Source organism: Trichomycterus rosablanca, chromosome 6 (genome assembly GCF_030014385.1).
Source record: "Trichomycterus rosablanca isolate fTriRos1 chromosome 6, fTriRos1.hap1, whole genome shotgun sequence".
NCBI lineage: Eukaryota > Metazoa > Chordata > Actinopteri > Siluriformes > Trichomycteridae > Trichomycterus > Trichomycterus rosablanca.
Genome location: NC_085993.1, coordinates 50,008,915 through 50,022,410, shown reverse-complemented (window position 1 = coordinate 50,022,410; position 13,496 = coordinate 50,008,915). Strand labels below are relative to the sequence as shown.

Genomic DNA, 13,496 nt, shown 5'->3' with positions numbered 1-13,496 from the left:
TGCATTTATCTTTATTTATAACTTATTTATTTATAATTTTTATTTATTTATAACTTTTATTTATTTATGTTGTATGCATTTATTTTTATTTATAATTTTTATGTATTTATTTATAATTTTATTTATTTATAATTTATATTTTTTTATAACTTTTATTTATTTAATTTTTTTATTTATTTATAACTTATTTATTTATTTATGTTGTATGCAATTATCTTTATTTATAATTTGTATTTATTCATAACTTTTATTTATAATTGTAATTAATTTATACCTTTTATTTATGTATTTATTCATGTTGTATGCATTTATCTTTATTTATAATTTTTATTTATTTGTAACTTTTATTATAACTTATTTATTTTTACTGAACAGACCAATAAAATCAGAAATTATCCTTTGTAATGTCACAGATTTGACTGTTAGTTGATAATAATTAATGACAAATTTTAAAAGCCTGCTTGGTCTGGTGCAGTGATGTCTAAAATTAGTCAAAAATAATAAATGCACTTTATTGGTTTGTGAACTGATGAATAGCCAAGACGGCGATTACTTTGTTCCCCAAATCACCCCCATCCTGTACTGGTTTAACTGGTTACCAATCACAGCGTCTGTGACTTAATAAAAAGTACTATTTCCTAAATGAGGTAGGACCTTAATTATAATACAGGAACTTGTAACGAGGCCCCGATCTCAGTTGTTCTCTTTCTTAGAGAAGAGGTGAATGTGAGGAATGCAAAGGTACTGAAGAGGAGTTTGGAATGAAGTGAAACTGGGTTTATTACAGATTCTCTCCCACATTCTGATCAATACTGGAACAGTAAACCTGATGAGGACCAAGCCAACCAGTCCACCCACTCCTGATACGTATGTGTGTGTGTGTGTGAGTGTGGAAAAGGTCTTGTTGGAGTAATCAAGTGCATCTTGATGTGTTTTACTCTGTCAAGACCCAAAGCACAAGTGTAAAGTGTGCAGTGTGTGTCTGAGCATAACAATAATACCACAGCGGTACCTTGAAACTCGACGTCAGCTGGTTGTGGGAGTGGCGTTGAGTTTTAAAGAAGTTGAGTTTTCAGGTATTTTTTCCCATAAAGATGTATGACAAACCTGTTAATGCGTCCATGGTCCTGTGGAGCTGCATATATTTTAGTCTTATGTAAAATAATGAGGTTGTTTTGGACTCTTATACACTGAAAATAACAGAAATATAATATAAACACACTGAAATACAATTAAAAACAGTTAAAAATCAATAAAAGCTGAACTTTAGCTTTAATTCTTTATTGTTTCCTTATGCTTCTAAATCGTGGAGATGTTTATATATTTTATTATGAATTTTTTTCCCTTTTTCTCCCTTTTAGAGCGTCCAATTGCTCGATTGCGTCATGCTTCCTCTCCACCAATGCTGATTCCTGCTTTGATTGAGGAGAACAAAGCTAACCCCTCCAACACGTGGGCAGCAGCCGTATGCATTTTGTCACCTACACTGTGACGAGTGCAGTGCAGCTCAGCGTTGTGTACGGAGAGACACACCCTGAGAGCACTCTTTTCCCGTCTCTGTGCAGGCGCCATCAGTCAGCCAGCAGAGATCATAGTTGCATTAGTCCCTATCCGGCTTAATCCCGCCCCTATCTGAACAACAGGCCAATCGTTGTTCATGTGGCTGCTTAGCCCAGCCGGCAGGCAGAGCTGAGATTCGATACGATGTCTTCGAGATCCCAGCTCTGGTGTTCCAGCGTGTGTTTTTACCGCTGCGCCACCTGAGCGGCCATCGTGGAGATGTTTGGTCATGGAATACCGTATTCCGTTCAGTATCGGCGCATTCACATGAGAAGTGATAAAACCGCTTTTGCACAAAGCTTAGCGTGACTTATTGTAGTAAAACAGCGAGTGAGGAACGTGATTAGTGGAGGAACTTATGAGCAGTAATAATGAAGAGAAGTTTAGTGCTCCTGTCTCCTTCTTTTACTACATTAAACCACGTTAAGCTTTATTTTCAACCAGAAGATTTTAGACTCTGGGAGAAGCTGATTCTGATTCTCACCATTTCTCAGAAGCTCGAGCTGTAACACAAGTTTAAAAGTGAAACAGGGAGGAGAATCCAGATAAACACAGATACATGTGGAGCTGTAACCCTGGATCTGCACCTTATTCCATACAAATGTAGATTCGTCTCATATTCGCTGATATTCGTGATGATGTTTAAGGGTACAAATTATTTAACAAAGGGCATTGAGTTTAAAGATTTTGAGTTTAGGGGAAGTCGAGTTGTATGTATTATACAATGTCCACAAGTTTAAACTGGTGACAGAAATAGAAGGAGTTGCAAATGGACATAAGAAGGACAGAACAGAGGGATGAATAGGAGGAGGATTTGAAGGGAGGGGCCGTGTGTGTGTGTGTGTGTGTGTGTGTGTGTCCGTAATTTATGCCTGAGCGTCCATACTTTACGGCTTTCTTAATTCAACTCCTGCTACTATTAATGTAGTTAATGTTGAGATTATATCTATTTTCTGGTGGTGGCCGGGGATTTACGAGGGCCATTCCTCCCCCACGCGGCCACCCGAAACACTCAATCACTCGTGCTGCGTTCACTGCTGACTGCACACTCCCACTCTCCCTAACACACAGCGGGTCAGTGAACCGAGGGCCGGAGCCCTCACCGTCTCCGTGTGTGTGTGGTGTGTGTGGACACGCTCGGGACGACTCGGGCGGCGAACTACCTGTCTGAGTCAATACAGAGAAGATAAAGGGATTAAACATTATATTGCGTTTTTATCGTGGGGTGTAAGTCTGCGGCTGGATGCGGCTGCGAGAGGACGGACGCTCATCCTTTAAGGAGCCGAGCGTCTGCGCGCATTTCTCTTCTCCCTGTCGCGCTCATTTCCCTCTCTTGTAATATTTCACGCAGCGTCACCGCGGTTCAAATTGAAAATCCCTTGATGAATCAATATTTATTGCAGGCAGCCAAATGAAGAGTGATAAGTCACCGGAGCTGGATGTTAGGTCCAGATACAGGCCCACTGTTCCACAAAATCTGAATTAAACAAATGAAGCTTAGAAACGTGCTTTTATTCTTATTCGGTTCCACCAAAACGAATATTTAATCAGGAAAAAGCTCTTTAATAGTATCAATACCCCGATTTACCACAATTACTGACTGTAGTCCATCTGTTTCTCTGCATGCTTTGTTAGCCCCCTTTCATGCTGTTCTTCAATGGTCAGGACCCCCACAGGACTACCACAGAGCAGGTATTATTTAGGTGGTGGATCATTCTCAGCACTGCAGTGACACTGACATGGTGGTGGTGTGTTAGTGTGTGTTGTGCTGGTATGAGTGGATCAGACACAGCAGCGCTGCTGGAGTCTTTAAACACCTCGCTGTCCCTGCTGGACTGAGAATAGTCCACCAACCGTAGGCAGCGTCCTGTGACCACTGATGAAGGTCTAGAAGATGACCGACTCAAACAACAGCAATAGATGAGTGATCATCTACAAGGTGGACCAACTAGGTAGGAGTGTCTAATAGAGTGGACAGTGAGTGGACACGGTGTTAAAAAACTCCAGCAGCGCTGCTGTGTCTGATCCACTCATACCAGCACAACACACACTAACACACCACCACCATGTCAGTGTCACTGCAGTGCTGAGAATGATCCACCACCTAAATAATACCTGCTCTGTGGTGGTCCTGTGGGCGTCCTGACCATTGAAGAACAGCATGAAAGGGGGCTAACAAAGCATGTAGAGAAACAGATGGACTACAGTCAGTAATTGTAGAACTACAAAGTGCTTCTATATGGTAAGTGGAGCTGATAAAATGGACAGTGAGTGTAGAAACAAGAAGGCGCTGATCAGTGTAAATTGTCTGTTTTTTTTCACCGTTTTATTCTAGTGGTCAACACAAACACACACACACAGGACAATTTTTAGTAGCTCCAATTAGCCCGATTGCATGTCTTCGGTTTGATTCCCCTGCCGGGTGGTCAGGGTCCTTTCTGTGTGGAGTTTGCATGTTCTCCCTGTGTCCTTGTGGGTTTTCTCCAGGTGAGCCATAAAAGCCTCAACCTTCTTGAAAAGTTCTTTTGACCAGATTTTGAGACATGACTGCTGGGATTTGATTCAGTTCAGCCATCAGAGCATCAGTGAGGTTGGATGATTAGGTCTGAGCAGGGTGTTGAATGGGGTGAAAAGGTTTCTACGTATTTTAGCCATGCGGCGTATGTGGGGCCCGCTATCGCTGGGGCCGGATATCCGAAAAGTGCGTGGGCGGAACAGTGGGCCGGCTCGAGTCGGGTTGCCAAATCGGTCAGAACGAAACCGCGATAAATTGAAACCCTTCCACCTGGAGCGAATTAGCGCTCGACGAGGCGACCGTCATGTCAATCACGGGGGCTGGGGGTCATTAATGGCAAGTCATAAGGGCATGATTCTGTAACCATGCCCCTCTCTCCCTTTTTAATATAAAAGAGAGAAAATTATAATCATTTAATGTCATGTGTGCAGTGCTTGTCTCTTCTACACGGATGCACCAGTGAGGTGGAGATATTTCACTGTGCTGATCATATTTTCTCTATAACAGTAAGTGTAAAATATTTACACCCGTACAGAAGAGTGATTCATTTATGCTATTAAGTAGACGTAACTTCTCATAGTCACCAGTCAGACTGGGGTAACGTTTAGTACATTTTGAGTCGAGTATTGGTGCACTACCTTTTAGAATCTGTCAAGACTCAGTCGCTACACAATTCTAACACATTTATTACATTTACAATCTACTTTAACGTGATCAACGGCTGCGTTTCATTTACATTTACATTTTCGGCATTTAGCAGACGCTTTTATCCAAAGCGACTTACAATTATGACTGAACACAATTTTGAGCAATTGAGGGTTAAGGGCCTTGCTCAGGGGCCCAACAGTGGCATCTTGGCAGTGGTGGGGTTTGAACCCTCCTGGTTACTAGTCCAGTACCTTAACCGCTGAGATATCACCGGCCCCTTCATTACCACGTCTCTACAATCTCCATAAATCCTTCCTGCATCCAGTTTGGACATGATGTCCAGTAACTCACCACTAGGTTCTACTTTTCATCATTGATAGTTATTGCTGAACCTCTCACACTCTGAATTTTTATTTATTTATTTATTAAGATTTTAATATCAAGTCTTTCATCTCAATTCACCTCACTTGCACGTCTCCCGGAGGAAACCCACGCAGACACGGGGAGAACATGCAAACTCCACACAGAAAGGACCCGAATCGCTCCACCTGGGGACCAAACCCGGGACCTTCTCGCCGTGAGGCAACAGTGCTACCCACCAAGCCGCCCTCTTCCATGTTCACTTTATCTCATCAGGGTCTTGGTTAGTCCATTTTCCCGGAATGACTGGGTTCAGGGCAGTAATACAGCAAAGTTGAGGCTGTTATGGCTGCAACCAGTAATATAACCAAGTATTACAAGCGCTGGACCCAAGACCGGGTAAATAAGAGGGTTAGGTCAGAAAAAAACTGTTCCAAATTGAACAGACAAATGATCTGCTGTTGCGCCCCCTAATGGAAGCCAGCTGAATCCCAATCCTACCTTCCCTCCCTCAGACAAAGCTGATTGTATTTGGTAGAGCAGATAACCAGGACTGTACTACCACTGAAATCTGAATCTAATTCAATCCCTTAATTACATTAAGCCTTAAAACATTAATAATGTACATGTGCATACAGTGTATCACAAAAGTGAGTACACCCCTCACATTTCTGCAGATATTTAAGTATATCTTTTCATGGGACAACACTGACAAAATGACACTTTGACACAATGAAAAGTAGTCTGTGTGCAGCTTATATAACAGTGTAAATTTATTCTTCCCTCAAAATAACTCAATACACAGCCATTAATGTCTAAACCACCGGCAACAAAAGTGAGTACACCCCTAAGAGACTACACCCCTAAATGTCCAAATTGAGCACTGCTTGTCATTTTCCCTCCAAAATGTCATGTGATTTGTTAGTGTTACTAGGTCTCAGGTGTGCATAGGGAGCAGGTGTGTTCAATTTAGTAGTACAGCTCTCACACTCTCTCATACTGGTCACTGAAAGTTCCAACATGGCACCTCATGGCAAATAACTCTCTGAGGATCTAAAAAGATGAATTGTTGCACTACATGAAGATGGCCAAGGCTACAAGAAGATTGCCAACACCCTGAAACTGAGCTGCAGCACAGTGGCCAAGATCATCCAGCGTTTTAAAAGAGCAGGGTCCACTCAGGACAGACCTCGCGTTGGTCGTCCAAAGAAGCTGAGTGCACGTGCTCAGCATCACATCCAACTGCTGTCTTTGAAAGATAGGTGCAGGAGTGCTGTCAGCATTGCTGCAGAGATTGAAAAGGTGGGGGGTCAGCCTGTCAGTGCTCAGACCATACGCCGCACACTACATCAAATTGGTCTGCATGGCTGTCACCCCAGAAGAAAGCCTCTTCTAAAGTCTCTACACAAGAAAGCCCGCAAACAGTTTGCTGAAGACATGTCAACAAAGGACATGGATTACTGGAACCATGTCCTATGGTCTGATGAGACCAAGATTAATTTGTTTGGTTCAGATGGTCTCAAGCATGTGTGGCGGCAATCAGGTGAGGAGTACAAAGATAAGTGTGTCATGCCTACAGTCAAGCATGGTGGTGGGAATGCCATGGTCTGGGGCTGCATGAGTGCAGCAGGTGTTGGGGAGTTACATTTCATTGAGGGACACATGAACTCCAATATGTACTGTGAAATACTGAAGCAGAGCATGATCCCCTCCCTCCGGAAACTGGGTCGCAGGGCAGTGTTCCAGCATGATAATGACCCCAAACACACCTCTAAGACGACCACTGCTTTATTGAAGAGGCTGAGGGTAAAGGTGATGGACTGGCCAAGCATGTCTCCAGACCTAAACCCAATAGAACATCTTTGGGCCATCCTCAAGCGGAAGGTGGAGGAGCGCAAAGTCTCGAATATCCGCCAGCTCCGTGATGTCGTCATGGAGGAGTGGAAAAGCATTCCAGTGGCAACCTGTGAAGCTCTGGTAAACTCCATGCCCAGGAGAGTTAAGGCAGTTCTGGGAAATAATGGTGGCCACACAAAATATTGACACTTCAGGAACTTTCACTAAGGGGTGTACTCACTTTTGTTGCCGGTGGTTTAGACATTAATGGCTGTATATTGAATTATTTTGAGGGAAGAATAAATTTACACTGTTATATAAGCTGCACACAGACTACTTTTCATTGTGTCAAAGTGTCATTTTGTCAGTGTTGTCCCATGAAAAGATATACTTAAATATCTGCAGAAATGTGAGGGGTGTACTCACTTTTGTGATACACTGTATGTATAAATGACAGATAAAGACATTCCATCTGCACTAGATTATTTTATTATGCTTATACAGGCCATTATCATTAAACTGAAGGATTTCAGTTGCCGTGTATCCCCATTGGCCCGGGAATTATATTATAGCGAGATGTTTATAGTGCGAGTAATAATTCCCGTTATGAGCAGCACCTTCCCTCTGTCATAATATTAGCCGTGATGAGGAGCTTCTGTCTCGTCAGGTTATTAAGGCCAGTCAGTTAGTTCATGTTTTATTACCGTGCTTTTCCAGCTCTGTTAGACGGGGTTTTATTCAGGTCTGTAGTTCAGAACAATGCAATTATTCCACGCAGTGAAGAAGCTCTCAGTCATTTTTTTGTCTCTTTAAAAAGTTTTAGAACACGACAATACGCCGAGTTCAGAAATAATAAATAAATAAATAAATCATAGTAAGCTCCAAGCTCTATTAACGGACACGGGGGTTATATATATAGTTCAGACATTTTGTAAAATAAAATAAAAAATAAAATAAAATAAAATAAAATGATATAAAATGAAATAATAAAATAAAATAAAATAAATAAAATAATAAAATAAAATAAATAAAATCATAGTAAGCTCCAAACTCTATTAATAGACAAGGGGGTTATATATAGTGTAAAATAAAATAAAATAAATAAAATAAATAAAATAAATAAAATAAATAAAATAAATAAAATAAATAAAATAAATAAAATCATAGTAAGCTCCAAGCTCTATTAATGGACACAGTGTTATATATAGTTCAGACATTTTATAAAATAAAATAAAATGAAAAATAAATAAATAAATAAATAAATAAAATAAAATAATAAAATAAAATAAATCATAGTAAGCACCAAGCTCTATTAATGGACATGGGGGTTATATACAGTTCAGACATTTGTAAAAATAAATAAAACACACGGGACATTTATATATATTTGAGATATTTTGTGAAATGCAAAATAAATAAGTTATTTAATAATAATAGTAAAAAGGAATGAAAGCAATAAAAATTAAAGAAATAATCTAAATAAATGTGATTTGTTCATTTGTTTACGGAGGACTAAAATCAACTGCTGCTTTTTCAAAGATCGACTATAAATCTTTAGAAAACATTCAAGTTTTGCTACTAGTGTGACCGACGAGGATGAGAATAAAAACAAGCTGCATTTCTAAAAAAATAAAAGCAAAAATAAAGACATGAAAAGGAAATAATACCCAGTGAAGTGTGGTGGAGGTGAGAGTAAAACGTACCTGGCTGACTGGACTCTCTTGACTCTGTAGGACAGGGCTGAGTTGTGGTACCCTGGGTGTGGTGCCCTGCGCGTGTCGATCTTGTAGCGGGTTTTGATCACCCTGTGAGATGCTGCACTCTGAACGGACGCAAAAGAAGAGCCTGTAGAAAAAACAAACATAAATAAATAGCCATGTTTACATGCAGATAATTCATTAATAATCTGAATAACGTCTTAATTGGAATAGAACGTGTCCTTGTATGCACCACAATCAGCATAAAATCCACTTCTGATTTTTTAAATCCTATCAGTTAAATAAAGGTTCAAGAAAATAAATAAATCACCTATTTATCCAGGCTTGGGACTGGCACTGAGAGTGCACTGATGCCCCAACCGATAAAATATGTCGCATGTGTTGCATGTGTCCAATATGTACATCCTAAAGAGGGGTGAAACTTCCACCAGATCAGATTAAACGTCCCGAACTGATTCACTGGGCAAAAGTGCAAGTAAATCACTCACTCACTCACCCACCACTTACTCACCAACCCACCCACTCCCTCACTCTCTAAGCCGTTTATTCTAATCAGGGTTGAGGGGGTGCTGGAGCCTATCACAGTTCTTAATGGGCGCAAGGCACAAGGAAAGACCCTGGACAGGGCACCAGTCCATCACAGGATCTCCACACAAAACAAACCCGGACCGCTCCACCTGGGAATTGAACCCAGGACCTCCTTGCTTTGAGACAACAGTGGAACCCACCGTGCCCCTGTACTCACTAACCGAGACCTCGGGGTCACACGTCCCCACTGACCTGTCGTACCTGTTCACTGTCAGGAGCTCGTTAATAAGCTGCCCGTGTAAAAATGAAGGAAAAACAAAGACTGAATCCTGATCAGCCTAATAAATCAAATCCTGTGTCTGTGTCGACGCTCAGCTCCTCTCCCGTCTCCTCTTTCTCTTTCAGTCTCATTCATTACACATTTCACAGATCCATCAGAAGAGAGGAGAGGACAGAACGGCGGTGAGGAGAACTGTACCGTCTTTTATTTATTTCTTTATTTCTTCATTTATCCATCATGCTGCTTTATGGGTGGCTGGGCGAAGGTGTCATGCATGCATGCAGGCTGAGTAAAAGATGGACTCTGCATGGCGGCTCCTGCGCGCTCCCTTTTCACGCCGACGCTAAAAACCCCAAAGATTTATTCTCACCAGGTACCATTTAGCATTTTAGACAAGTCAGCGGGAGAACGAAATTACTTACAGAAATTCTGCACTAGTTATTTGACGCAGCGGAGAAGCTTTCAGTCATTTTTTAGTCTCTTTAAAAAGTTTTACAACACGATAATACGCCGAATCGTAACAAGTTCCAACATCCGTTACTGAATAGTTCAGAAACAATAAATAAATAAAATAATCGTAAGTTCCAACATCAATTACTGAACACACGGGACATTTATATATAGTCCAGAAATAATAAATCAATAATTAATTGTAATATGTTCCAAGCTCAATTACTGAAAACATGGGACATTTATGTATAGTCCAGAAATAATAAATAAATACATGAATAAATAAAGAAAGAAAGAAAGAAATAAAGAAATAAAATAATAGTAATAGGCTTGGTTACTGAACACAGGGAACATGCAGGTGAAATGCAAAATAAATAAGTTGGTTAATAATAATAATAACAGAAATAATAATAATAATAATAATAATAATAATAATAAATAAAAACAAATAATAATAATATCAATAATAATAGTAATAATAATAATTATAATAACTAATATCAATAATAATAATAATAATATCAATAATAATAGTGATAATAATAATTATAATAACTAATAATATCAATAATAATAATAATAATATAAATAATATCAATAATAATAATATCAGTAATAATAATAATAACAACAGTAATAATAATAATAATATCATTAATAGTAATAACAATAATAACAAAATCAATATCAATAATAATAATAATAATGCTAATAATGATCATAATAATAGTAATAATAGTAATATCAGTAATAATAATAGCAATAATAATAATAATAATGATAATAATAATAATAGTGATATCAGTAATAATAATAGCAATAATAATAATAATAATAAATAAAAACACTAAAAAAATTTAGGAAATAATTTTAAAAATGTGATTTGTTCGCTTGTTTATTTTAATGTAATGGATGACAAGAATAAATATTTCCAATATTCCATTTTCACTGACCAACCTTAAAAAATCTGGGACAACTAATGACAGATTTAGGCTTTTGAATCCTTTGGCTGATAAGAGTCCAGATGTGGTGGACTGTGTTAAGTGAAAACAGTTTTACGAAGTACTTCTAAGCCAATTTGGCTATATATTCTCATAATCCTGGGTCTCAAAAGTCACATTTTTAACGGTGGTTTCTCCAGACTTCTTGAATTTTTTCTTTGTACATTTAATTGTTAAATAAAGATTTATGATAATTAACAAATAAAGAAAACATGAGAAGTGCAGGCCTGTAGGATCATGTGCTCAGGGTGGAAGAGAACATCTGATGTGTTTCTGAAATACACTGGAATCTAGCAATCATCACATCTCTGCAGTGTGTGTGTCCAAAGTTTTCACTGACCAACTCACCAAGAGCTGCCCTACAACCAAGCCTAGTGGTAGCCTAGAGGTTTTGGGCTAGTAATCAAGAAGTCATGGGTTCACGTGCCACTGCTGGGCCCTTGCGCAAGGCCCTTAACCCTCAATTGCTTAGACTGTGTACTGTCACAGTACTGTAAGTTGGTTGAACGCCGAAAATGTGTGTGTGTTAAGGAAACAGGACAGTCCGTCTATCTGTTCTACAGGGAGGTGATTGATTGTTTCAGCTGGACACTACAACTGGACTCATGAGTGTGGATGTTTAAGGGGTGTGGGTGTGAATCTGGACCCTGGTATGTACTGTATGCATGTGTGTGAGCTTGTAGGATTACATGACTGGCTTGAGGTGCTTTTTTTTTTAAACACAGCACCCGTCTGTGCTGCAGCGGGAGTCAGTCGGGCGTCCCTGCGAATGACAGATCTAGTTTATCGGGGAACTGGTGCCTTCCACACCCGAACCCCTTATGGAGTTATTCCCCATACTGTTCTGCCTTACCTGCTGTTTAATGACACGGCTGCACGCCGTCGCCACCATGTTGAGCGCTATGTGCCAAAGCTAAGGCGCTGGTGCCTGTCAGGAGCCTTTTATTTATAGGTGTTTGTGTGAGTGTGTGTGTGTCTGTGGCAGGGATCTGTCAGTGGCCTATTAGGGGGAAGATTGAGACCCCACTCGGTGCAGACTCACTCAACCAACACAACCTGCTGGGCTTTACAATCAGGCCAGTGGACTCATCTATCGCCTTCAGACAAGCCAGTCCTGAGCCTGCACCGGAACGCGCCGCCGATTATTTACTCGTCGACTCCGCCCGTCCGCCCGCCCGCCAGCGTGAGCTCCGGCTTTAGCGATCGCTCTCTGTCACACACACGATTATTTTCCTGACAGGTTCCCGTGTTGTTTTTCTGGCTGATCTTTGGCTGTAAGAGGGTCCCTACAGAGGAACTTCTAACTGTTCTGAAAGTTTAACAAAGAGGTTTAACTGTGGATTAAAGCTCTTCAGTACTCATCCCAAACAATAAATAATGCCATGACAAGACGTTTTACATGTACAATTCTTATTACTATAATGTCTGTTATTATTATCATCATTATCATCACTATTATTATATTATAATTATTACTATTACCACTATTATTATTATTATTATCACTATTATTATTATTGTTATTATTATTATCATCACTATTATTATTATTATTATTATTATTATTATTAGTATCACTATAATTAGTATCACTAGTATCATTATTATTATAATTATTATCAGTATTATTATTATTATTATCACTATTACTATTATTATTATATTATCACTTATTATTATTGTTATTATTATTATTATCATCACTATTATTATTATCATTATTATTATAATTAGTATCACTATAATTAGTATCACTAGTATCACTATTATAATTATCAGTATTATTTTTATTTTTATTATTATCGTCACTATTATTATCATAATTATTATTATTATCACTATTAGTATTACTATTAATATAATTATCACTATACTATCATCATCATCATTAATATAATTATAACTATTATTATTATTATTATCACTATAAATTATCACTATTATTGTTATCACTATTATTATTATTATTTTCATTATCACTATTATTATTATTATTAGTAGTAGTAGTAGTATTAATATTATCACTATTAGTATTATTATTAATACAACTATCACTGTTATTATTATTATTATCTATCAGTATTATTATTAATATAATTATCACTATTATTATTATAATTATTATCACTATTATTATTACTATTATTCTACATTTACCTCTTGTTCTTCCAATTTAGGGTTTTTCTGATTCCATAACGTTCATTATTCATTATTCCACATTCCCCCACCCATTTAGTCTGGGAAGAGCTGCAGATGGGTTTCCACAAGGAAAGTCATACTGTACCCCATGTTAATCGTCCACCACTCATGTTAGCTTCTTAACCAGTCCCAGTAATTGCTTATTTCTGTAGGATGATCAGTCTGGTCAGAAACACTGCTGAAGTTTAAACTCAAGAGCTCGGAAACTCATTAGGCTGCTGCACCAACAAGTGCACCAAACAAGCACAACAGGAAACGTACAATATGTTGTATCAGTCTTTTTTGTTTGTATTTAGTATCAGTCTTCCTGACAACCATGTGTTTATTCTTTTATTCTGGAGTGTATCTGTGGGAATTTGCACCCTTTTGTAAGGTCAGGTCCTAATAATAGTAAAGGAAGC

At 38.5% G+C, this 13,496-nt stretch overlaps 1 protein-coding gene across 2 annotated transcripts in view; it reads right to left on the bottom strand.

The window, feature by feature from the left end:
• Positions 1–13,496, bottom strand: part of zc3h3 (zinc finger CCCH-type containing 3) — a 94,456-nt gene that overhangs the window by 33,723 nt on the left and 47,237 nt on the right. For both annotated transcript variants that reach the window (XM_062997106.1, XM_062997107.1), the window contains exon 4: positions 8,623–8,764. In XM_062997106.1, coding sequence (XP_062853176.1) covers positions 8,623–8,764 — 142 coding nt within the window. The remainder of the gene's footprint in view (positions 1–8,622; positions 8,765–13,496) is intronic.